The sequence below is a fragment of the Heteronotia binoei genome, chromosome 2 (assembly GCF_032191835.1).
Source record: "Heteronotia binoei isolate CCM8104 ecotype False Entrance Well chromosome 2, APGP_CSIRO_Hbin_v1, whole genome shotgun sequence".
NCBI classification, from domain to species: Eukaryota; Metazoa; Chordata; class Lepidosauria; order Squamata; family Gekkonidae; genus Heteronotia; species Heteronotia binoei.
This window is the reverse complement of record NC_083224.1, coordinates 198,201,576-198,226,703: the sequence shown is the minus strand read 5'-3', so window position 1 is coordinate 198,226,703 and position 25,128 is coordinate 198,201,576. Positions and strand designations below refer to the sequence as shown.

General features: G+C 45.6%; 1 protein-coding gene and 1 non-coding gene across 2 annotated transcripts in view; both read left to right on the top strand.

Moving 5' to 3' along the window:
- The window catches only part of CRTC1 (CREB regulated transcription coactivator 1), a 150,038-nt gene that overhangs the window by 83,223 nt on the left and 41,687 nt on the right, over positions 1 to 25,128 (top strand). Inside the window, exons 2-4 of the mRNA XM_060232813.1 lie at positions 7,589 to 7,705; positions 13,907 to 14,041; positions 18,101 to 18,165. Coding sequence (XP_060088796.1) covers positions 7,589 to 7,705; positions 13,907 to 14,041; positions 18,101 to 18,165 — 317 coding nt within the window. The remainder of the gene's footprint in view (positions 1 to 7,588; positions 7,706 to 13,906; positions 14,042 to 18,100; positions 18,166 to 25,128) is intronic.
- On the top strand, positions 10,417 to 10,483 carry TRNAG-GCC (transfer RNA glycine (anticodon GCC)). The gene has a single exon. It is a non-coding gene; the product is annotated as a tRNA-Gly (tRNA).

Here is a 25,128-nt window from a genome sequence, read left to right as displayed (position 1 = left end):
GTGGGACTAGTGCTTCTTAGGTGGTAATAACTTACTCTTACCTTGAAAACCCTAGCTGGAAATGATCTTTTAAATGTAAGGATGTGTTGCTGGTGATCAAGGTTGAGTGAATTCATGCCCCGTTACTGTGTATGGGTGTGAATATAAGACAATGAAGAAAGCTGACAGGGGCGGAAAAGTCCGTTTCTTTGAAAGGTGGTGTTAGGGGAGAGTTTTATGCTCGTCTTGTGCTGCCAAAAAGACAAAAAAAAGCTGGTTCTAGATGAGATCGAGCCCAAACTCTCCCAAGAAGCTAAAATGACTTAAACGGAGACTATTGCACTTTGGTCACATTATGAGAAGACAAAAGAGTCCCTGGAAGAGACAGCGATGCTAGGGAAAGTTGAAGGCAGCACGAAAAGAGAAAGACCCAACATAAGGTGGGTTGACTTGATCGAGGAAGCCAAGGCCTTCACTTGGCAAGACTGCAGAGCAACTGTTAACAATAGGACGTTCTGGAGGACATTAATTCATAGGGCTGCTGTAAGGCGGAAGGAGAAGGAGGAGGAAGAAAATGCCAAAGAATGGCTTACAGTCTCCTTTCCCTTCCCCTCCCCACAACCGATACCCTGTGAGGCAGGTGGAGCTAAGAGAGCTAAGAAGAAGACTGCAGATTTATACCCCGCCCTTCTCTTTGAATGAGAGACTCAGAGCAGCCCACAATTTCCTATATCTTCTCCCCCCACAATAGACACCCTGTGAAGTAGATGGGGCTGAGAGAGCTCTGATAAAAGCTGCCCTTTCGAGGACAACTCCTACGAGAGCTATGGCTGACCCAAGGCCATTCCAGCAGCTGCAAGTGGAGGAGTGGGGAATCAAACCCGGTCCTCCCAGATAAGAGAGCTCTGGCTGACCCAAGGCCATTCCAGCAGCTGCAAGTGGAGGAGTGGGGAATCAAACCCGGTCCTCCCAGATAAGAGAGCTCTGGCTGACCCAAGGCCATTCCAGCAGCTGCAAGTGGAGGAGTGGGGAATCAAACCCAGTTCTCCCAGATAAGAGAGCTCTGGCTGATCCAAGGCCCTTCCAGGAGCTGCAAGTGGAGGAGTGGGGAATCAAACCCGGTTCTCCCAGATAAGAGAGCTCTGGCTGACCCAAGGCCATTCCAGCACTGCAAGTGGAGGAGTGGGGAATCAAACCCGGTTCTCCCAGATAAGAGAGCTCTGGCTGACCCAAGGCCATTCCAGCAGCTGCAAGTGGAGGAGTGGGGAATCAAACCCAGTTCTCCCAGATAAGAGAGCTATGGCTGACCCAAGGCCATTCCAGCAGCTGCAAGTGGAGGAGTGGGGAATCAAACCCAGTTCTCCCAGATAAGAGAGCTATGGCTGACCCAAGGCCATTCCAGCAGCTGCAAGTGGAGGAGTGGGGAATCAAACCCAGTTCTCCCAGATAAGAGAGCTATGGCTGACCCAAGGCCATTCCAGCAGCTGCAAGTGGAGGAGTGGGGAATCAAACCCAGTTCTCCCAGATAAGAGAGCTATGGCTGACCCAAGGCCATTCCAGCAGCTGCAGGTGGAGGAGTGGGGAATCAAACCTGGTTCTCCCAGATAAGAGCTATGGCTGACCCAAGGCCATTCCAGCAGCTGCAAGTGGAGGAGTGGGGAATCAAACCCGGTTCTCCCAGATAAGAGTCCGTGCACTTAAGCACTACACCAAACTGGCTCTTTTGTGATGACACTGAACACATGTGCACGCACAACAGCAACACAAGCTCATATTAATGACTGGGGTAAGTCATTTGCCCAGTGCATTTTGTGCTTAGAAGATAGCTGGATTTGGGATGGAGTTCATCCAAAGTTTATTCATCTGGTTCAGATTTCCTTGGTAACAAGTTGATGGCCCATTTGCACATCCTTGCTTTTGCAGGAGATCCCCAATGTATTTATGTACGGGTCCAGTGAGAGCCAACCAGAATGAAGAACCGCTTAAAATAGCTTTAAAATGAAGAGCCGCTAAAACATCTTATTGCACAGTTTTTGACAGTGCGGTCCCAAGTGTCACACCCCTCGAGGCCCTTCGAAGTCGATAGATTAGGAGGGTGTGATTCTGCTTGAGACTGCACCTGTAAACCTTGTTGTAGAACAACCTGAAGTCACGTGATCCTAGGGCAAGTCCACAAATTTCCAGTTCTTGAACACTGAAATACTTCAAGGCAGTGTCTCAAAATCACTACTAATTTCTCCTTTTATTAAATAACATAGTAAAATATAATATAAAGCCGGGGCAGGGGGAAGAATGGAAAATGAAATGGAGAGAAGAAAGGGTAATAAAGGGAAATAAAAATGGGGGGAAGAAAGGGAAATAAAGAAATGAGGAGGGAAACTTACCTGAACTGTGACAGTGACTTTTCCAGACCCTGCAGCAATCCTGGCCAGGCAGCCATGGCTCCACGATCCCTGCCAGCCAGCCGGCCGGGCCCTGGGGAGGCTACTGCACAGTGCAGCTGGGCTGCACGATCCTCACTGTCCAGCCGGGCCCCAGGGAGGCCACCACGAGGGCCAGACCAAGTGATCTCGAGGGCCATAAGCAGCCCTCGGGCCTGACGTTCTCCACCCCCCGATATAAAGCAAAACCAAACGATAAACGATAAATCATGTAATGAAAATATAGTAATACAACCAGTCTTCATTGCTTGATATCAGAACCTGCGCTTTGTTCGTCAAATGTTAACTAATTTCTGTTAAGTTATTCTAGGGGGTCTGGTCTTTGTGGGCGCACCCCTCAGTATTGGTTCATCGTGGATATTTATTGGGTGCTCTTGTTTAAAGTCCTGTCCCTTTTCCCCGAATGTCTTATCCTGACAGCTGACTGACTGGAACCAGGCCCTTCTGAGACCTCTGGAGAACTTCCTGGGTTACCTCCTTGAGGTCTTCGTTATTGTAACTTAGTTAACTTTCCATTAATTACCTGACTGGCTCAGGCTAGCCCAGTCTCGTCAAATCTGAGAAGCTAAGCAGGGTCAGCCCTTGTTCGCACTTGGATGGGCGACCCACAGAAAAGTCTAGGGTTGCCACATAGAGGCAAGCAATGGCAGACCACCTCTGGTCATCTCTTGCCTTGAACATCCTACAGGGTCGCCATAAGTCATCTGTGGCTTGGTGACACTTCATACACACACACGCGTTTGCATAGGCTAGACCAGGGGTGGCCAAACTGGCTTGGGAGCCACATGTGTCTCTTTCACACAAGTTATGCGCCTCTTGAAGCCCCCACTGCCCTATCAGCTGGCTTGGAGAAGGCATTTCTCTCTTCAAATCACTTCTCTAAGCCAAACCAGCTGGCAGCTTGAAGAATGCATTTCAAGTTAAAGTTGCTTTCTTTCCACCTCCCTCCCTCCCTCCCTCCCTCCCTTCCTTCCTTCCTTCCTTCCTTCCTTCCTTCCTTCCTTCCTTCCTTCCTTCCTTCCTTCCTTCCTTCCTTCCTTCCTTCCTTCCTTCCTTCCTTCCTCCCTCCCTCCCTCCCTCCCTCCCTCCCTCCCTCCCTCCCTCCCTCCCTCCCTCCAACATCTGATGTTTATGTCTTGTGGCTCTCAGGCTTCTGACGTTTATTCTTTGTGACTCTTACGTTAAGCTAGTCTCACAGTAAAACCTTGGATATGCTTGTTCCCAGGGCTTTCTTTGGAGAAAAAGCCTGGCAGGAACTTGTTCGCATATCAGGCCCCACCCCCTGACACCACCATCGTTTCTCACAGGGCTTTTTTTGGAAGAAAAAGCCCAGCAGAAACTCATTTGCATATTAGGCCACACCCCTGGTGCCAAGGCAGCCGGAACTGCGTTCCTGCGACCCCACTTTTAAGTAGATTAACTTCTTCATGCAAACAACCTAAATCTCCATCACTGTCAAAAGATTTCTTCGTCAGATTGTTGGCAGCCTGGATAAGTCTTTTCTGCGAGTCGATTCGACACCAAAGAGTTTGGGCCAGATGCGGTGTGGTGAAACTTCCTGGATTCCGCACAGGGAAACTGTGGCACGTTTTCACTGAAGATTTCCTCCGGAATACCATGTCACGGATCTGCTGGCGTTACGGCTTGTTTTTCTGTTCACGTAAAGTCTCTGCAGAGGTGCTGCTGTTGTGGAAAATCAGGAGTAATTTTTGCAAGATAATCCACCATGTTTTTCTTGGATTGCGGTCCTGGCAATCAAGTCTCCAGGCAGCATTTCTATCTGGTTTCTTTCGACACAAACGATGCCTCCTGAAAATGTCACTTGTGTAACGCCAGGAACGCCTGTTTCCTCCCTGTTCAATTTTAGGTTGGCTGCTCTCGTAGGCTTCAGGACTCCCCGAAGTCATTGATCGCGCTGTTCTTTAATACAACAGTGAGCAAGAGCTTTTGCGTAACATTTCTGCAGCTGGCACTGCAAACACAGCTTTCCAGGGCTGAGAAATTTGTTCTGGTGTAACCCAAAGTTTTGAATTATTGTTTTCCCTAGCTTTAGCATTTCTGGCAAATTTGTTTTTACCGTTATTCAGATAATGCTTAGCTTGAGTACTCACATCCAGTTTAAATGGGTAAATGCCTCATTCACCTCTGCCGGCTTTGTCTAGGGCAGGGGTTTCAAACATGCGGCCCGGGGGCCGAATCACACTCCCGGAGGGCTCCTATCAGGCCCCCAAGCGGCTGACTGTCGTCTGCTGCTTTCTCCCTCTCTCTTGCTTCCTTCTGCATAACAACTTGTTTTGCCAGTCAATCGCACAGCAGAGCTACTGAACCAAGCCTCTCTTTCTTGTATTGGCTGAGGCTCCTTCTGGTCCTCTGGGGAAGGAAGGAAAGAGCCAGAGCTTCCTTTGCCCAGTTCCCTGGATCCCATGGGAGAAATACAAAGGAAGCACCTTTAAGACCGATGAGTGCTGATGTTTTAAGGGTTTGGGGTTTCTTAAATCTTTAATTGTGCTGGTCTTTGTGCTGTATAAAGTTTATGTCTCCGCTACCTGGCATTGCATTTTATGACACACACAGCTCGGCCCAACAAGGTCTCATTTATGTCAGATCCGGCCCTCATAACAAATGAATTCAACATCCCTGGTCTAGAGATAAGTCTGCCTCACACTGCAAGTTCTGCAACCGTTAGATGAACAGAGACTTTTCCCTCCCTCGTCTTGCGGCTCTCAAACATCTAATGTCCCTGCCTTGCGGCTCTCAGAAAGCCGATGTTTATTCTGTGTGGCTCTTACATTAAGCAAGTTTGGCCGCCCCTGGTTATCTGTTTGGGTTTGGCTTGAGGGCGGGACATATACCAAACGTTATAGGTATGTCACGATTGGAGGTTGATGTGTCCTTAATTGTGGTGAGAGTCTGTCATAGGTCTTCTCCTGGCCAGCATGGTGATGGCCTTGCAGCATCTTTTCTTTTGAAGTGGGACGCTTGGTGGTATTGAGTTATTTTCCTTGTTCCTAAACCAGACCAGAGAAGTACATTTAAATCTGCCATACCAAATTACATTACATACTTAACTTACTTTCTTAATTGTTAAGAGTGGTAAACTGAGTGTTAACTAACAATCTTTTTCTTAGAGGTGAGGTGCAGTGCTATGTTTTATTTATAAATACATATATATGTTTTATTTATATCTATGTGTGTGTATATATACATATATATATATAAAATAAAGGAGCCCCGTGGCACAGAGTGGTAAAGCTGCAGTACTACAGTCGGAGACCTCTGCTCACAACCTGAATTCAATCCCGGTGGAAGCTGGGTTCAGGTAGCCGGCTCAAGGTTGACTCAGACTTCTGTCCTTCTGAGTTCGGTAAAAGCTTGCTGGGGGGTAAAGTGTAGAGGACTGGGGAAGGCAGTGGCAAACCACCGTGTAAAAAAAAAATCTGCCATAAAAACGTCGTGATGCAGCATGACCCCAGAGTTGGAAACGACTGGTGCTTGCACAGGGGACTGACCTTTACCTTTATATAAAATAAATGAATATTTCAATATTCATTGTGCTATATCGTGATCAGAAGAAGTACATTACAGTGCAGAGGACGTAGAGTGCTTCTTGGTGAGAATACATATGTAAGGACTGAATGAATTTAGCATATGTAATGAGAAAAGAAACAAATGTGGTCAGGGAGGCCTCTGCACTCTGTTGGGCCAGCCTGTCTGAAACTAACCTGTCTTGTGGGGTCGTTGTGTTGAGGGATAAAGGGGAGGGGAGAGAAACATATCCTGCAGAGCTGAGCTCTCAGGAGGAAGGGTGTGAGAAAATATAATAACTAATGCACGTGCTGCTTGGAACAGGTGGGGAAAAGGACTCTCCCGTTCTCTCTGTATGTATCTAGCAATGATCAGGGCTGCATTTAGCGTTCCACAGGGGCAAGGAGACAAGCATTTAGCTGCTGAGGAAGCCGCGGTACTGCTAACCCACAAAGGTAGTGATCGGTCTAGCGATGGCAGCTCATCCATCTGGCAGTCAAGGAGGCATGTTTTTCTGCGGGGGAAAAAAGAGCTTGTCCTCAAAGGGGAAGACCCATCTCCCCAACAGAGGTTAATCTGCCTCCGCTGAAGAGAGGTTGGTGCCGACAAGACAGTTGCCATCATTGCAGAAGAGCCAAATATGTGGACCTGATGGACCAACATGCCCTTTTGGGGTCTGATGGGGTCTCAGTTTGGTTTTCAGTGCGCCTGAGAGGGCAAAAGCAGCTCTGTTGCTTTCAACCAGTGTGGAGGGCAAAGAACCTGAACCATCCGCCTTGATTATAGCAAATGTGGTAACTTTGAATAGCTCTGATCTCTCAGAGGTGGCAGCTGAAGGGGCATAAAACAGAGGTGGCCGATGACCAGGGCTTTTTTGCATCAGGAACTCTTTTGCATATTAGGCCACCCCTCCCCTGACGTAGCCAATCCTTCTGGAGCTTACAGTAGGCCCTGTACAAAGAGCCCTATAAGCTCCTGGAGGATTGGCTACATCAGAGGGGTGTGGCCTAATATGCAAAGGAGTTCCTGCTACAAAAAAAAGCCTTGCCGATGACCCCAGTTGGCAGCAAGCTTGATGCTGCTGCTGTTACCTGTTTGGTTTGTTTGACCAAACAGTCCTTCTTAGGCCCCACAACAATAAAAGTAAGAACTCGTTTTCCAGAAAGTGCAATGATTTCTAGCAGCAGTTCAGATTAGCGTTGTTCAGACGTACGTTTAAAAGGATGCATATGACAAACTTGATAGCTTTCCCCCTCACTGCCTTCTGATGCGTATATACGAATATCCCTTACATAAAGTCAGACCTCTAGCCTGGTTACTTTGTGATTACTCTGTCTGGTTGAGGCTTTCCAGGGCCTTGAGAGAAAAAGCACCACCTTCCTCCAGATCCGCCACTGGAGATCGTGTGGATTTAACTTGGGACTCTCTGCACGGTAGATTTTGGATCGACGACTGAGTCATTTGCAACCAGTCCACCTGGGTGGGCAGGTCTCCCAGGTGTATCTTCTGAGCTCATCAGGGGAGGGCAGGATATAAATTTGATAAAATAATTTAAAAAAAAATGTCCCTGTTTCTTCTTCCTGCAGAATCGGTGCAACTTGATTCATCCTTTCCCCCCCCCCCTCTCTCTCTTTGCCCTCCAGTTGCAGCTGCAGAAAACACAGTATTTACAGTTGGGGCAGAGTCGTGGCCAGTACTATGGGGGCTCCCTGCCCAACGTCAATCAGATTGGGAGCAGCGCTATGGACCTACCTTTCCAGGTGAGGCTTACCTGCTCGTTGCTTCCTGTTGTCTGGCTTACACTCTGATTTAAAAAAAAAAAATTACAATCTCTAGACCAGGGGTGGCCAAACTTGCTTAACATAAGAGCCACATAGAATAGACCAGGGGTAGCCAACGGTAGCGCTCTAGATGTTTTTTTTTTTGCCTACAACTCCCATCAGCCTCAGCCAGCATGACCAATGGCTGGGGCTGATGGGAGTTGTAGGCAAAAAAAAACATATGGAGAGCTACCGTTGGCCACCCCTGGAATAGACGTAAGGTGTTTGAGAGCCACAAGACATGAACATCAGATGTTTGAGAGCTGAAAGGAAGGAAAATAGATGGGGGAGGGAGAGGTGGAAAGAAAGCATCTTTAATTTTAAATGCATTCTCCAAGCTACCATCCGCCAGGGCAGTGGGAGCTTTGAGGGCCACACAATATGTGTGAAAGAGCCACATATGGCTCCTGAGCCACAGTTTGGCCACCTCTGCTCTAGACCAAGAGCATGTGAACATATGAAGCTGCCTTATACTGAATCAGACCTTTGGTCCATCAAAGTCAGTATTGTCTTCTCAGACTGGCAGCAGCTCTCCAGGGTCTGAAGCTGAGGTTTTTCACACCTATTTGCCTGGACCCTTTTTTGGAGATGCCAGGGATTGAACCTGGGACCTTCTGCTTCCCAAGCAGATGCTCTACCACTGAGCCACCGTCCCAGTTTTAGTTCTTCAGATTCTGTTTATGGCTTAATGATACAGAATCGAGCGTGTGTATTTAATCTTTGTGCGCATTTGTGCTTTTTAAAAATTGCATCACATCACTGCAGTGGGGCAAGAAGCCATGCATGGCACACAGCGCCAGTTGCAGGAAATTTCGTTACCTTCCAGGCTGGACTACTTGTAAATGTTTTCTGCGTGGGGCTGCCCTTGAAAACAGTCCAGAAAGCGTGGCTGTCCAAAATCAAGCTGATTGCATTTCAATAGGGAGGAATCAGCTTCATCCTATTCCCAGCTTCAGTTCAGTGTTATCTTTAAAGCTGAGAGCCAGTTTGATGTAGTGGTGAAGTGTGCAGACTCTTGTCAGGAAGAACTGGGTTTGATTCCCCACTCCTCCACTTGCAGGTACTGGAAGGACCTTGGGTTAGCCATAGCTATCACAGGAGTTGTCCCTGAAAGAGCAGCTGCTGTGAGAGCCCTCTCAGCCCCACCCACCTCACAGGGCATCTGTTGTGGGGGGGAAGGGAAAGGAGATTGTAGGCCGCTCTGAGACTCTGTCCCTGAAAGGGCAGCTCCTGAGAGAGCCCTCTCAGCCCCACCCACCTCACAGGGTGTCTGTTGTGGGGGAGGAAGGGAAAGGAGATTGTAGGCCGCTCTGAGACTCTGTCCCTGAAATTGCAGCTCCTGAGAGAGCCCTCTCAGCCCCACCCACCTTACAGGGTGTCTGTTGTGGGGGAGGAAGGGAAAGGAGATTGTAGGCCGCTCTGAGTCTCTGATTCAGAGAAAAGGGACATCTGCAGTCTTTTTCTTTTCAGAGCTGGGCACTCCTGTGCTTGAAGGATTGTCTCATATGCTGACTCCACTTGACCTGTTCAATATCTTTGAAGGGTGCCCTTACTCCGAGAGGTGCACCTGACTGCAGCCTGCTCTCTTGCTGACACTCTAATGGAACAAACACTTCGGGGGGGGGGGTCTGGTTGACTTTTTGGAGAGCCACGAAAACGTTTCTGTTTCAGAAAGCATTTGTCTGATCGTAGATTACATTGGGTTCCTTTTTTAAAAAAAAGAACATCTGTTCTATTGCCGATGGGTTTTTTTACTTTAACCTGTTTAATATGGTGTTTTAGTGTATTTCTGTTAGTTGCCTTGGGGTTCTCAAGGAAAAGGAACTTAGAAATATTTTATAACAATTAAATGTTACTTCTATGTGGTGTCTGGGGGAGGGTCGGTGGCTCAGTGGTAGAGCATCTGCTTGGGAAGCAGAAGGTCCCAGGTTCAATCCCCGGCATCTCCAGCTCAAAAGGGTCCAGGCAGTAGGTGATGGAGATGGAGAGACGGTGGCTCAGTGGTAGAGCATCTGCTTGGGAAGCAGAAGGTCCCAGGTTCAATTCCTGGCATCTCCAACTAAAAAGGGTCCAGGTGGTAGGTGATGGAGATGGAGGGACGGTAGCTCAGTGGTAGAGCATCTGCTTGGGAAGCAGAAGGTCCCAGGTTCAATCCCCGGCATCTCCAGCTCAAAAGGGTCCAGGCAGTAGGTGATGGGGATGGAGATGGAGAGACGGTGGCTCAGTGGTAGAGCATCTGCTTGGGAAGCAGAAGGTCCCAGGTTCAATCCCTGGCATCTCCAACTAAAAAGGGTCCAGGTGGTAGGTGATGGAGATGGAGGGACGGTGGCTCAGTGGTAGAGCATCTGCTTGGGAAGCAGAAGGTCCCAGGTTCAATCCCTGGCATCTCCAACTAAAAAGGGTCCAGGTGGTAGGTGATGGAGATGGAAGGACGGTGGCTCAGTGGTAGAGCATCTGCTTGGGAAGCAGAAGGTCCCAGGTTCAATCCCTGGCATCTCCAACTAAAAAGGGTCCAGGTGGTAGGTGATGGAGATGGAGGGACGGTGGCTCAGTGGTAGAGCATCTGCTTGGGAAGCAGAAGGTCCCAGGTTCAATCCCCGGCATCTCCAACTCAAAAGGGTCCAGGCAGTAGGTGATGGAGATGGAGGGACGGTGGCTCAGTGGTAGAGCATCTACCTGCCAAGCAGAAGGTCCCAGGTTCAATCCCCGGCATCTCCAACTCAAAAGGGTCCAGGCAGTAGGTGATGGAGATGGAGGGACGGTGGCTCAGTGGCAGAGCATCTGCTTGGGAAGCAGAAGGTCCCAGGTTCAGTCCCCGGCATCTCCAGCTAAAAGGCTCCAGGCAAATAGGTGTGAAAAACCTCAGCTTCAGACCCTGGAGAGCCACTGCCAGTCTGAGTAGACAAGACTGACTGATGGACCGAGGGTTGTCTGATTCAGTATAAGGCAGCTTCATATGTTCATCACACTGAAGGTCTTTTTGCTGGTTCAGAGCTTGGATTTGGAAAATGTTTACAGCTACAAAACAGTTCAAAATCCCTCACCTCCCCAGGGAACATGGGGGGATTGTTCCCCAGGGAAGGTGGTGGCAAACTGGGCACGCTCCACTCGGGGGAATCGCACCTTACTGCTCAGTTCCTTTTTTTCCGCTGCAACGGAGACATCGGTTTGGAATTTCCGCAGAGATTTCCCACCTCCACACCTTTCCTCAGACCTCTTTTTAGTCTTGTCTTCACGTTTTTTCCATCGGCGTCTTAAGTGTCCTCTCAAGGCTCCACCGTCTTCTCCTTTCTCACTTCATGGCTGGGACAGCATCTGCTGTGCGTATCAAGGGGAACTCCCACCCTCAGATGGGCAGGGTCACTGTCCCTTGTGCTTTGGTAAAACCCCGTAATGCAGAAACCTGACAGTCCTTCTTAAGTTTTACTTGACAAGCAGAACTGGGCAGCAGCTTTCCAAAGCCCCCACTGCCTGACACTTGGGGGTATTTGTGCTCTGGCATTGAGCCTCTGCCCCTCATACGAACATATGAAGCTACCTTCTACTGAATCAGACCCCTCCTCGGTCCATCAAAGTCAGTAACATTACTGGTTGCAACATCCCACACTCCCCTGAAGTCTCTCTCTCTCTCTCTCTCTCTTTTTTTTTTTTTTGCAATCCTGGCAATCTCTGGAGTTTCCAAAGCTTTCTCGCAAATGGATTGAAAGTTTTCTTACAGCTGCTAAAACAGCTATAGCATCTGCATGGAAATCCAGCACCTTGCCATTACTTGAACTTTGGTTCGCAAAAATCTGGGACATTTTAATAATGGAGGAAATCATGGAACAGCTTTCCTTGTCCGACATTTACCCCAAGCTCACATCTTTTGAAGAAAAATGGCTTCCGTTTTTGGAATATGCTGAATCTAAAAACATCTTACCTATTAACACAGCTTACCTTCAGTTTCTCTCTCTATAATTCTTTCTAACTTATGCTATCCCTTCTTTCTCTTTGTATTTAAATATTCCCTTTTGTTTGGCTTGGGGTGGAGCAAGGCATTATTCTTAGCTTAAGAGTCAAAATTCTAGCCCAATTACCAGTTAACTTATCCTTAGAAGATATTTATTTATTTATCTATAGATTGATTGATTGGTGAACTGGATGTTATCTTAAATGCTAAATAAGATGTTCTACAATGTTATATATACCATAGTACTTTATGCATAGTAGAATTTTGTTATATATGGAATTAATCTACTTAATACTATTTCACCCAACAAAGTTCTGTATAACTAGGAATTTCTAAAATAAACTTATCATATGTTAAAAAAAGTCAGTATTGTCTACTCAGACTGGCAGCAGCTCTCCAGGATCTCAAGCATGAGATTTTCCACGCTTACTTTCCTGGACCCTTTTTCGTTGGAGATGCTGGGGATTGAACCTGAGACCTTCTGCTTACCAAACAGACACTCTACCACTGAGCTACCATCCCTTCCTAAAGTCAGTATTGTCTACTCAGACTGACAGCGGTTCTCCAGGGTCTCAAGCTGAGGTTTTTCTTGCCTACTTTCCTGGACCCTTTTTATAGTTGGAGATGCTGGGGATTGAACCTGGGACCTTCTGCTTCCCAAGCAGATGCTCTACCACTGAGCCACCATCCCTCCATCTCCTACTGTCTGGACCCTTTTGAATTGGAGATGCCGGGGATTGAAACTGGGACCTTCTGCTTCCCAAGCAGAGGCTCTGCCACTGAGCCACCGTCCCTCCATCTCCATCACCTACTGCCTGGACCCTTTTTAGCTGGAGATGCCAGGGATTGAACCTGGGACCTTCTGCGTACCAAGCAGATGCTCTGCCACTGAGCCACCGTCCCTCCTCTCTCTTAGCTTCTCAGGGGTAACTTCAGATGCTGGGGGAAAGGATCAGTAGAAGGTCTCTTGCCTCTCCTTCTGCCTTGTTTTGGCAGTTGGGCTTTTCCAGCATTAGAAACATAATTGAACACCTGAAGCTGCCTTATGTGGAATCAGACCGTTGGTCCATCCAGGTCAGTATCGCCTGCTCAGACTGGCAGCGCTTCTCCATGGCCTCGGACAGAGGTCTTTCACGTTACCTGTTGCCTGGGCATTCTTTAAAACTGGAGATGCCTGGGATTGACCCTGGATTCTGCATTCAAGGCAAATGCTCTGCCACGGAGCTTAAGTGACATGCTGCTGTGAGCCTTTGGTCTGACCAAGTGAAGCAGCACCTGTTCCCTAAATGTTCCGCTTTTAGAAGCAAAGGTAAAATTTTCTTGGAATGCCACAGTATCTTGAGGGACCCCCTTTGAGCCCTATGAATTATTATTGTTATTGTTGTTGTTTTTACTGTTTATCATCATCATCATGATGATTATTATTATTATTTTCTGCCCATTCCGCCATGGGGGCTCAGGGCAGAGTACATCAAAATAAGTAATAATGAGACAAACAATCAAGAACAGCTAAAGTCACAATAAAATCAGTTACAGCATTAAGCTCAGAACCCGATCAGCACTTTAAAGGTAAAGGTAGTTCCCTGTGCAAGCACCAGTCATGTCCAACTCTGGGGTGACGTTGCTTTCACAACATTTTCACAGCAGACTTTTTTACGGGGTGGTTTGCATTGCCTTCCCCAGTCTTTTGCACTTTCCCCGCAGCAAGCTGGGGACTCGTTTTACCCACCTTGGAAGGATGGAAGGCTGAGTCAATCTGGAGCCGGCTACCAGAACCAGCTTTCACTGGGATTGAACTCAGGTCGTGAGCAGAGAACTCCCGACTGCAGTACTGCAGATTTACCACTCTGCACCACGGGGCTCTTAAAGGAAAGGAAAGGTCCCCTGTGCAAGCACCAGTCATTTCCGACTCTGGGGTGACGTCGCATCACAATGTTTTCACGGCAGACTTTTACGGGGTGGTTTGCCATTGCCTTCTCCAGTCATCTACACTTTCCCCCCAGCAAGCTGGGGACTTTACTTTACATCAGCACTTTACATACCATGTATTATGATGTTACATAATCCACTGGGCCCCTGTCAGTAACGAACAGTTACTTTGGTCAGGGCGCTCTGTTTCTCTTCCCCTCACCCTGTCCGGTCGTGCCTCCACTTTGACATCCTCTGGTTTGACTTTTTTTTTTTCCCCGTAGACTCCATTTCAGTCATCGGGATTAGACACCAGCAGGACTACCCGGCACCATGGGCTGGTGGACAGAGTGTATCGTGACCGGAATCGCCTGGGCTCACCGCACCGCCGTCCGCTGTCGGTGGATAAACACGGCAGGCAGATATCCTTTGACTTAGCCTTGTGGCAAGAGGACGGAGGTGGAGGATGGGGATACATAGATGCTGGCTTGTCTGGGGGTCAGCTAGCGAAACCAAAGCCAACGCAGAGGGTTTTCCTGCAGGTATCTGGGATGGTGAGCTGGGGGGCACACAGATCGTGGAGATAAGCAAAGTTTTATTCAGAATGCAAGCTTTCGTGTGTATGCACGCTTCTTCAGATGAGGAATGCGGTATGGTAAGCAGAGCTACGTAAAATGCAAAGTGGTACAAAGTTAAAATCCAATAGCACAGGGGTGGCCAACGGTAGCTCTCCAGATGTTTTTTTGCCTACAATTCCCATCAGCCCCAGCCAGCATGGCCAATGGCTGGGGCTGATGGAAGTTGTAGGCAAAAAACATCTGGAGAGCTACCGTTGGCCACCCCTGCAATAGCAGAATAGTAAAATTAACGAATTCAGAAAACCTTTGATCTGGGTAGCATTAGCATGGGAAACCAATAACATGTCAGAATGGGAGAATGTCTGTTAATTATTCTGTTGGTTTTCTGAATTTGTTAATTTTACTATTCTGCTATTGGATTTTACAAGAGCCCCGTAGCGCAGAGTGTTAAAGCTGCAGTACTGCAGTCCTAAGCTCTGCTCACGACCTGAGTTCAATCCCCGGTGGCGGAAGCTGAGTTTTCAGGTAGCCGGCTCGAGGTTGACTCAGCCTTCCATCCTTCCGAGGTTGGTCAAATGGGTACCCAGCTTGCTGGGGGGGAGTGTAGAGGACTGGGGAAGGCAATGGCAAACCACCCCGTAAAAAGTCTGCCGTGAAAACGTTGTGAAAGCAACGTCACCCCAGAGTTGGAAATGACTGGTGCTTGCACAGGGGACCTTTCCTTTCCTTTTTTCCTATTGGATTTTAACTTTGTACCACTTTGCATTCTAAACCCCACCAGCTATATGTAGCTCTGCTTACTGTTCCCGATTCCTCATCTGAAGAAATGTGCATGCAGACAAAAGCTGATCTTCTGAATACAAGTTGGTTGGTCTTAAAGGTGCTACTGGACTCCTGCTTCAGACCAACGTGACTTCCCACCTGGATCTGTCTAGATAATTGAGATGGGATGCTGGCTAGCCACTAAGCAGGGAGAGGGCGGGAGCAGTTTGGACTACACTTTGCCCAGAATCGTTGGCTTTATTGGGCCATGTGGAGCCCTGTTAGCCAGTTTTGCTGAGCTGGAATCCTATTGGCCAATGTGTGCCACCTGGAATCCCATTGGCCCATTTCACCACCTGACCTCTTCTGAACTGTCAGTTTGCAATAGCAGCCTGTGATTATCTGCAGCAATGCTTCAACACAGCAGAGAGAGGGCACCAATAATCCAGGAAGGGGTTTCTCTCTCTCTCTCTCCAAAACTGCGGAGAAGGCAGAGAGGAAAGGCTGAGCGGAGGCGAAGGAGACACGTTTTTTCACAATCGCTTTGCACAGGTGTGCACACAACTGTGTATGGGCAGGTCTCCCCCCCCCAGTTCAAAACATTCCCCCCACTCTGAATTGTCTTTATGGTGACATCCTGTAGCCAAATATGTCTGGCTGCTGTGTGGTGTCATGACATAAACTTTTATGGTAATTTAGAGGAGGACAACAGATGGGTGGCACAAAACTGGGTTGCGAGAAGGAGAAACAATTGCTAGGAATGGGGGGAAAGTGCAGTGAAGGCAGGTGGGGAGGACACTCTGGGGGGGGAGGGTCTTGTGCTCCCAAAATACTGAATATTTTGGACTCTTTCGGAATAGTCTTGAGTAGCTCATCTGTTCCTCGTACACCAAGACAAGGAAAAGACCAAAGGGATGGCTTCCAGCATTTGAACTCGAAGCAGAGGAACAGTGGCAGATTAAACTCTGCGGAGGCCCCGAGTCAGTTGAAACTTTGGGGGGCCCCCCGGGGGCCCCCCCCTCACAAATTATCTCAGAGTCTGAGCACCCACCCCATGGCCCCGGCTGCAGCCTGCAGGCCCCTTCTCCAAAGCCCCTTTGACAAAGCTGTGGGGGAGAGGCAGAGAGAGGCAAACTTGGCGAGGACGCCAGCAGCAGCCGCACCAGGCAAGCCGGGCAAAGAGCGGCTCAGTTGCTGGCTGCGTGTGCAGGCTGGGAGGGCTGCAAGCAGGGGGGAAACCATGGGGAAAAGCCAACCTGGTGTCCCTAAAGGCGTAGGGGCCCATAGGCCAGTGCCTACTTGGCCTAATTGTTAATCTGGCTCTGCAGAGGAAGAGACCATGTTGAAAGCACAGAGGAAGAATGAGCATATGAATATATGAAGCTGCCTTATACTGAATCAGACCCTTGGTCCATCAAAGTCAGTATTGTTTTCTTAGACTGGCAGTGGCTCTCCAGGGTCTCAAGCTGAGGTTTTTCACACCTACTTGCCTGGACCCTTTTGAGTTGGAGATGCCGGGGATTGAACCTGGGACCTTCTGCTTCCCAAGCAGATGCTCTACCACTGAGCCACCGTCCCTCCATCTCCATCACCTACTGCCTGGACCCTTTTGAGTTGGAGATGCCGGGGATTGAACCTGGGACCTTCTGCTTCCCAAGCAGATGCTCTAGCACTGAGCCACGGTCCCTTCCCAATGCATTCAGATGTCGGGATAAACTGAGTTTTGGTTTGAAAAAGCCCTGGTCAGTTGCAATGACTGAATACAGTCTAGCAAACCAAGGATGTCAGCTTGGCTTACAACTGGCCTGTGAACTGCTGTTACGCTCACAGTGGTTCATTGTGGCATCTGGTTTCACAAACCACAGTTTCTTGAGTACTTTCTCACCTTTAAGCCTCCACACCACAGAGAGAGCAAGATGAGGGCCGATGTCTTCCCTGCTGGGAGGTGGAAGAGAGAGAGAAGCAGACAGGCTGTGGTTTAAGCATTCCGGGGTTGGGTGGGGGCCGGCTCGTTTCTTGCATCTGGAAAACTTCACCCAAGTTTGTTGTGCAGACCTCTGTTTCAACGAGCCGCTTTTTTGTCTGGCATCGGAATATACCAAAAACTAAAGGGAGAGTTGAAGAAGGGAGGATGCTGTGAGGCTAAATGTCATTCCTCTTTTAGAACTCTGCCTCCATGAAGGCCAAGAGATTGGTTTGTGGTGGGTACGGCCTAGACATGTAGACATCAGGGGAAGGCTCCTTGTGACAGAGAGCCAGTTTGGTGTAGTGGTTAAGTGCGCAGGCTCTTATCTGGGAGAGCTGGGGTTTGATTCCGCACTCGTCCACTTGCAGCTGCTGGAATGGCCTTGGGTCACCCATAGCTTTCGCAGGAGTTGTCCTTGAAAGGGCAGCTGCTGTAAGAGCTCTCTGGGCCCCACCCACTTCACAAGGTGTCTATTGTGGGGAAGGAAGGGAAAGGAGATTGTAGGCCGCTCTGAGACTCTGTCCTTGGAAGGGCAGCTTCTGGGAGAGCTCTCTCAGCCGCACCTACCTCGCAGGGTGTCTGGGTTTTTTTTGGGGGGGGGGGGAAGGTAAAGGAGATTGTGAGCCGCTCTGAGACTCTGTCCTTGGAAGGGCAGCTTCTAGGAGAGTCTTTCAGCCCCACCCACCTCACAGGGTGTCTGTGGCCACTCTGAGATTCAGAGTGGTCAGGATATAAATCCAATATCATCATCATCATCTTCAGAGGGAAACTCTGCTACTGGCAGAATGGATCTACAGGATCCGACTCAACAGGGCTTTTTCTCTAGCAGGAATGCTCAGGAATGTAATTCCAGCTGGCTTGGTGTCAGGAGTGTGGTGTAATACGCAAATGAGTTGCTTCTGGGCTTTTCCTACAAAAAAGCCCTATGCAACACAATGGTGATGCCAGGGGTGTGGCCTAATATGCAAATGAATTCCTGCTGGGCTTTTTCTACATAAAAAGCCCTGCGACTCAGTATACTCACCCCATTGTTGTGTGCTGGGCTGGCAATATCTGGCCAAAGCAGCCTTTCTGTTGCTTTCTGATTCAAGTTGAGTGATTGGAACCTTTTAAAAGGCATATTGCAGAAGGTTTCTCTTTGCACGGCGTTCTACTCCCTTGACTTCCTGATCCAAGTGGACAGTTGTCCGTACGGCACCGTGTATCTGTCGCCTCCTTCGGATACTAGTTGGAGAAGGTCTGTGTCCCCTCTTATATCTGCTGCATGAATGCTAGTTCATCTGTCAGTTGTGTTTCAGTGTTGCGGGGTTTTTTTAGTGTTTGGAGTCTGCTTTGGAGAGCCAGTTTGGTGTAGTGGTTAAGTGTGCGGACTCTTATCTGGGAGAACTGGGTTTGATTCCCCACTCCTCCACTTGCACCTGCTAGCATGGCCTTGGGTCAGCCATAGCTCTGGCAGAGGTTGTCCTTGAAAGGGCAGCTGCTGTGAGAGCCCTCTCCAGCCCCACCCACCTCACAGGGTGTCTGTTTTGGGGGAGGAAGGTAAAGGAGATTGGGAGCTGCTCTGAGACTCTTCGGAGTGGAGGGCGGGATATAAATCCAATATCTTCATCTTCTTCTTCTTCTTCTTTAAGGAGGGGGCAGTCATAACATTGCTGGTCATTCAGGATTTGCGTTCAGTTTCCCTTTATCATATAACCATAGTTGACCATTACATTAGTAGCTACATTAACCACAGCCGGGGCTCACTAGAGTTTCTGCTTCAATGCCAGGCATTCAGATTAATGGGAAAACATATATATGAATATTAGCATCCCAATACTTAGCACAATGACTTTTACAATATTAAATAGGCAATATACAATCGTACGCTGATCGCTAAGCAACGATGCAAGGAGTCCACAGTAAAGAGACAAAGCTCTATACTTATTTAATGTCCAGAAGGTGGTATGCTGTATTATTCATATCAATTGAAGACTGATGCTGTTATGCTGGTAAATTTTCTTCAGCAAAGAGACAGTGTGACCCGCTTCCGGTTTTGAGGCGTGTTTTTTTTTTTTATAACTAATAATTTTTATTATTTTAAATAACTCCATACAGCTTAGTCAAAATCTTTGGTATACAAGTAAGCAAGGCATTATCATTATACATCAAAATATAAATTAAATAATATAAATTAATACATAAAGGAATTCTTTACAATCACTTACACACCTGTAATTCGTTACGTGGACAGTTTACATAACAGGTAAAGACTCAAACTAAATCATAAACATAGATAGTTAATATATGATGAAATCCAGATACTTTTTTGGAGTAGGTAGGCTTAATAAGGATTTCTCATTGATATAAGAGAGAAAGAAAAACCATTTCTCAACAAAATTATCAGCTGGTCTTGGATTTTCGTATCTTAATATGCTTGGAGACAATTTATCTTGGATCATCGAGTCCCATATTTTATTGTACCATTGGCGAATAGTTTTCAATGTGTGCTCCAAAAATGGGTTGTCCAATATTAGTCTTGGTCTGTCAAACCTTCCAAGCCAAATGCCCTCATGTAAGAAGACATTTCCCAAAGCTGCCTTCTCAGTACTAAGCCAAGGGGTGTCACACTCAGGTAGCGCATAGATAAGGATATGTCTCAGTTGGGATGCTAAATAATATTTTTCCAGGAGCGGAACTCCCAGACCACCAAGTTCTGTCGGCCTAGAGATTAGAGATATTGAAACTTTATGTTTGGAGTTCCATAAAAAGTCTAAAAAAAATTCTTTTTGCCATTTCTTAAACTCCAGTTTGCCTATTGAAATAGGCAAACGTTGAATTAAAAAAGGTAGTTTAGGAAATAAAAAGGACTTCAAAAGGTCCACTTTTTCTAAAATTGAAAAGTTGCATTTTGACCATTCCTCTATTGATTTTTTAATTGAAAGAATAGTTGGGGAGTAATTTGCCTGAAATAAATCCTTAAGGTTCACTGGAAAATTGATCCCCAAATATCTCCAAGATTTTTCTACCCATTTGTAGTTGAAATTCCTCAGAATATCTAGTTTTAAAGAGGAAGTTACCACCATAGGATAGATTTCTGATTTCAGGAAATTAACTGTAAAGTCGGAGTGTGCGCTGAATAAATCAATAACCTTCTTCAGATGTTGTAGAGAAACCATAGGGTTGCTGAGGTAGAATAACGTATCGTCAGCAAACAAGCTGACCTTGTGTGTCTTACCTTTCAGCGAAATGCTCTCTATTTCTGGGTTTTCCCTGACGGCGTGAGCTAGTGGTTCAAGAGACAGTGCAAATAAAATCGGTGACAGTGGGCAACCTTGATGGGTGCCTCTGCTTAGAATTAAAGTATCTGAATGAAAATGGTTAACATCCATCAGTGCATTTGGTGAGTCATAAATAGCATTAATTGAGCGAACAAAATTAGGACCAAATTGCATAAAACTTAAAACAGTTTTCAAAAAGGGGATTTCTAATTTGTCGAATGCTTTTTTGGCATCCAGGGGAGAGAATCAGCGAGGGAATTTTGGATATCCTACAGTAGTGTATTACATTGAGAGTTCTGCATATATTATCAGTTATAGATCGCCCTGGTATAAAACCAGATTGATCATTGCTAATGTAGTTTCCTATTATTTTATTCAACCTTTCTGCCAAAATTGTTGAGAAAATATTAAAATCATGATTTAAGATTGATATTGGGCGGTAGGAGGAGGGACTCAATTTATCTTTCCCTTCTTTGTGTAATACAATAACTCTCGCCTCTTTCCATGAGTTAGGTAATTTACTGTACGTCATTACATTATTACAAGTGTTAAGAAGATGTTCTTCAATTTGGTCTTTAAAATGCTTGTAGAATTCTATCGGGAAGCCGTCTCTTCCCACTGTCTTGTTGTTTTCAATTTTTGCCAGTGCCACTCTCAGCTCTGTTAAGTTAATTGGTTTGTCTAAAAAAGAGGAATGGTCCTTTGACAATAACTTATTAAACTTAATAGAATCTCTTTAGGATTGGGGTTAGATGTAGTATACAATTTTTTATAAAACTGAAGGAAAGTTTCAGTGATGTCTTTTGATTTGGAAACAATCCGACCAGCAGATGTTTTAATAGCGTGAATCAATGAGTTTGTTTTCTGTTGTGAAATTTTGTTTTTCAAGAGTTTAAGTGACCTGGAAGTTCTGGTAATATATTTTTATTTTAAGTATAGTAGTTCTTTTTGAATTGTAGATGTTTCAATGAGTTCTAATTTTTTCCTTTCCAGATCTAGTTTTCTGAGCGTCTTCTTGCCTGCATATTTTATGTGCTTTTTCTCTAATAAAGAAATACTAGATTGTAAGTCCAGAATTGCTTGTTGTCTTTTTTACATTTGGATGCAATAGAAATCAGTTTACCCCTTAAAACTGCTTTAAAAGCATCCCAGACATACTCCTGGGAAACTCCACACGTTGCATTGAATGAGAAGTAGTCCTTAATTTGTTTTTCAATGTCTTCAGAAACTGTTGAATTAGTTAGCAGTAGTTTATTTAATGACCAACTGGGTCCCTTGTCATCTGAGTCTTGTGGAGAGAGATCACAAGAGATCCAAGCATGGTCAGAGATGTTTCTCAACCCAATGGAGGCATTTAAAAATTTATTCATATAAGACTTTGAGACTAAAATAAAATCAATCCTTGAATAAGTGCCATGCACCGAAGAGTAAAAAGTATACTCTCTAGAGCCAGGGTTTAGTGTGCACCACACATCTACCAGGTTATTACGGTCTAGAACTTTTTGCAGAGTGGTCGGCTTCATCATCGAGCCAGTGGGGTTTCTTTTTTTGTGAGTTTTATCATAGAGTGGATCTGAAATTAAATTAAAATGACCTCCAATTATTACTTCCCCCTTTTTGAAATCATTCAGCACTTCTAATGTGTTTTTAATAAACTCAGATTGGGCCAGATAAGGTGCATAAATTGATGCTAAGGTTACTTGGGTACCATATAGCTCACCTTGCACAAACAGATATCTTCCAGAGGGATCTGCTTTGATTTGCTGGCATTGAAATGGTGTATTCTTTGAGATTAGTATCGCCACACCCCTTGACTTAGATGTTCCTTTGGCTTGGAAGGTTTGAGAGAACCAGGAAGACTTCATAAATTGCGTGAGTTTAGATTTTTCGTGAGTTTCCTGTAGAAAGACAACATTAGCACGTTCCCTGTACAATAAATTAATAATTCGTCTACGTTTGATGTGATTATTGAGGCCTTTACAATTCCAACTAATAATTTTGTATTGCTGAGACATCGTTGTTTTTCCCTTCAACTGATTCTTAGACCTAGAATAAAGTAACGTGCAGTGTATTAACCTCTGAGATTTTCTTCTACGTTAAAGTATCTGTTGACTGGATGTTATGCGAATAGAAAAGAAAATTAAAAGACAAGAACAAGAAAAAGCAAATAGATCTGACACTTAAAAACACTTAACACTAAAGCCCCAACAGGAGCTAAGGTTCCAACCTCTTACCACCGTACCACCAGTAGGGAGTCACCAAACTCTCTCCCTAACCAGAAACCTTCCTATTAAGCAAGGGAGGCTAAACACACTTCAGTAAATGTAAAAAATATAACAAAACGCTCCTTCCCTCCCTTTCATACATTTTAAAGCAAGCTTCTAAATATGCTATCAAAAGTAACTTCTAGGCTTTCAATTCAAGAGTTATTTCAACCTATTAGACCTTCTCATATGTGTATTATTACATTATAGTTAACCATTAGTGAGCAGAGTGACTATACTTTTAAAATACTTTTTATCCCTACATTCAAAATTGTGTTCCCAAAAACCATAAACATAATTCATTAACACCAGTTTTAACCAGGTTTTCTTACACTCCCTCTCCCCCCCCCTATGAATTATTAAACAAAGTAAATTCATGCATGGCTTAGTTCAACAAGTATTCTACAAGGTAATCCAACTGTCTTCCAGTTTACCTGTCACCGAATATTAGAAATAAAAAAGGAAATTTCATTTATCATCAAGAAGTTTCATATAACAATCAATATTAGTTTAAAGTGACAGATTATTTTAGCGAAGTTTCCCTCTTTGGAACACTTTTCCCTTACCCCCCCTCCCTCCCCCCTTAAATTTATTAAGTAAAATTAACTCTCACATGACTTAATCTTAAGTGCACTTTCAGAAATAGTCCATATGTCTTCTGGTTTACTTGTCATCTATAAATTACAATGAAAAAGAAAAATATTTCATTCACCCTCTTAACAAAAATTCATCATGTGATCACTATGTCTTCTAGATTGCTTGTCATCTATAAATTACACTTAAAAAGAAAAATATTTCATTCAACCTCTTAACCAAAATTCATTATGTAAAAGTATTTCATTCAACCTCTATAGAGTTTATGTAGCAAACAACTCTTATTAAGGGTGTTAAATCAAATTAATAAGAATTCATTCTGCAACAATCAATGCATCTTTTAAGTGGTAAATCCTATTGACAATAATTCATTAATCACAACTCTTAACCCTATTCTGTTATCCAAATCATTCTCATAATAAAAAAAACTAAATCCCATTAAAGTCACTATAATAAATTTAAACTGCCGGAAGTCCTCCCTAAATTTGTCTTTACTAAATATTCATACTCAGTTCAGAGGGTAGTTGCCAATTTCTTTAGAGCAGTCTTATATATAGTCTTTCTAGTCACTCTGCATACTCTTCCGAAGTACGTTCCTTTGTGGTTCCAATGAAGTTCCTATAGGGCATAAGTTCAAACCGTTGCGGAGGCTTGCTGGTCTTCTACCGTTGACAAAAAGGTGCACAAATCCTCCTCCTCTCTGTTTGACAGTTTTATGTTGAGGTTGTCCAGAAGCAATTTCCCGGTTTCAACGTCTGATGCCTTGAATAACGTGCCCCCTTTATACACTCAAATGTCAGACATTGGGCTCCATCTAAATCTTATATTTTCATTATAAAGCTTAGTAGCAAAGAATTTCAGTTTCTTCCTTTTCTCCAGTGCCTCAGCTGGCAGATCAAGCAAGACTAACACTTTTTGCCCCTCAAAATTCAGTGCTCCTTGCCTTCTAGCCTCTTGGAGGATTTTATCTCTTGTTTTGGGATATACAAATTGTACTAAAATATCCCTTGGTCTTCCGTTTCTTGCCGACACTAAGGGTCCCAAGCGTATTGCCCTAGCAATAGCCGGGGCCGCGCTGCTTTCTTGTGTAAATACCCTGGCCAGCCATCTAGACATGAACAATGCCAAGTCCATATTCTCTTCCGCTCTGTCTTTGATCCCTCTGAATTTTAAATTAAGTGCCCTCCAGCGATTTTCCAGGGCTATTATTCTAGTGTTTAATAGAGATTCTTTGGCTTTCAGATGTTTTAGATCAGATTGTAGAGCTAATGAGGCTTCCGCTGTACGCTCCGCTATTTTAGCTGTCGTTTCTTAATCATTCGCTATTTCTTCCACCTTTTTGTTGACTGGTGCAAGTAAGCTTTCTACAGTTTCTTTAAAGTAAATGTGGATATCTTCCTTTAACTGCAGCAAGTCTTTTTTACAAATTGGGGCTTCCTCATTATTCACTTGGTCTCTGCCCGGCGAATTCTGCCCTGGGGCCATATTAGAGTCTGTCGTGGGGGAAGATTTTTCCTGCTCCGGGGAAGAGTTGGGAGAGGAAAAGTGTCTTACCGATGGTGATGCGTCTACGGTAGCTTTCACTTTTATTTTCGTTGTTTCTTTAGCCTTCACTTTGGTTTTAAAAGTTTTTCCCATCTGGGATCTGGTACAAAGCCTGCCATTTAGCTATAAGGCCCAGGTTTAGCCAGGAAGGTTGAGGAGCTTCACTGAGACGCGTCCGCCATTGCTCAGCGACGCCCCGCCCCCACGAGGCATGTTTTGATAGCCTTCGTCGGACACACTTATTTCCAATATCTGGAAATTCTAATCCGCTAATGCCGCTTGAGAAATTAACCAGCAGACTAACATGCTTGGGACTCTTTAGCTTGGAGAAACGTCGACTGCGGGGTGACATGATAGAGGTTGACAAGATAATGCATGGGATGGAGAAAGCAGAGAAAGAAGTCCTTTTCTCCCTTTCTCACAATACAAGAACTCGTGGGCATTCGATGAAATTGCTGAGCAGACAGGTTAAAACGGATAAAAGGAAGTACTTCTTCACCCAAAGGGTGATTAACATGTGGAATTCACCGCCACAGG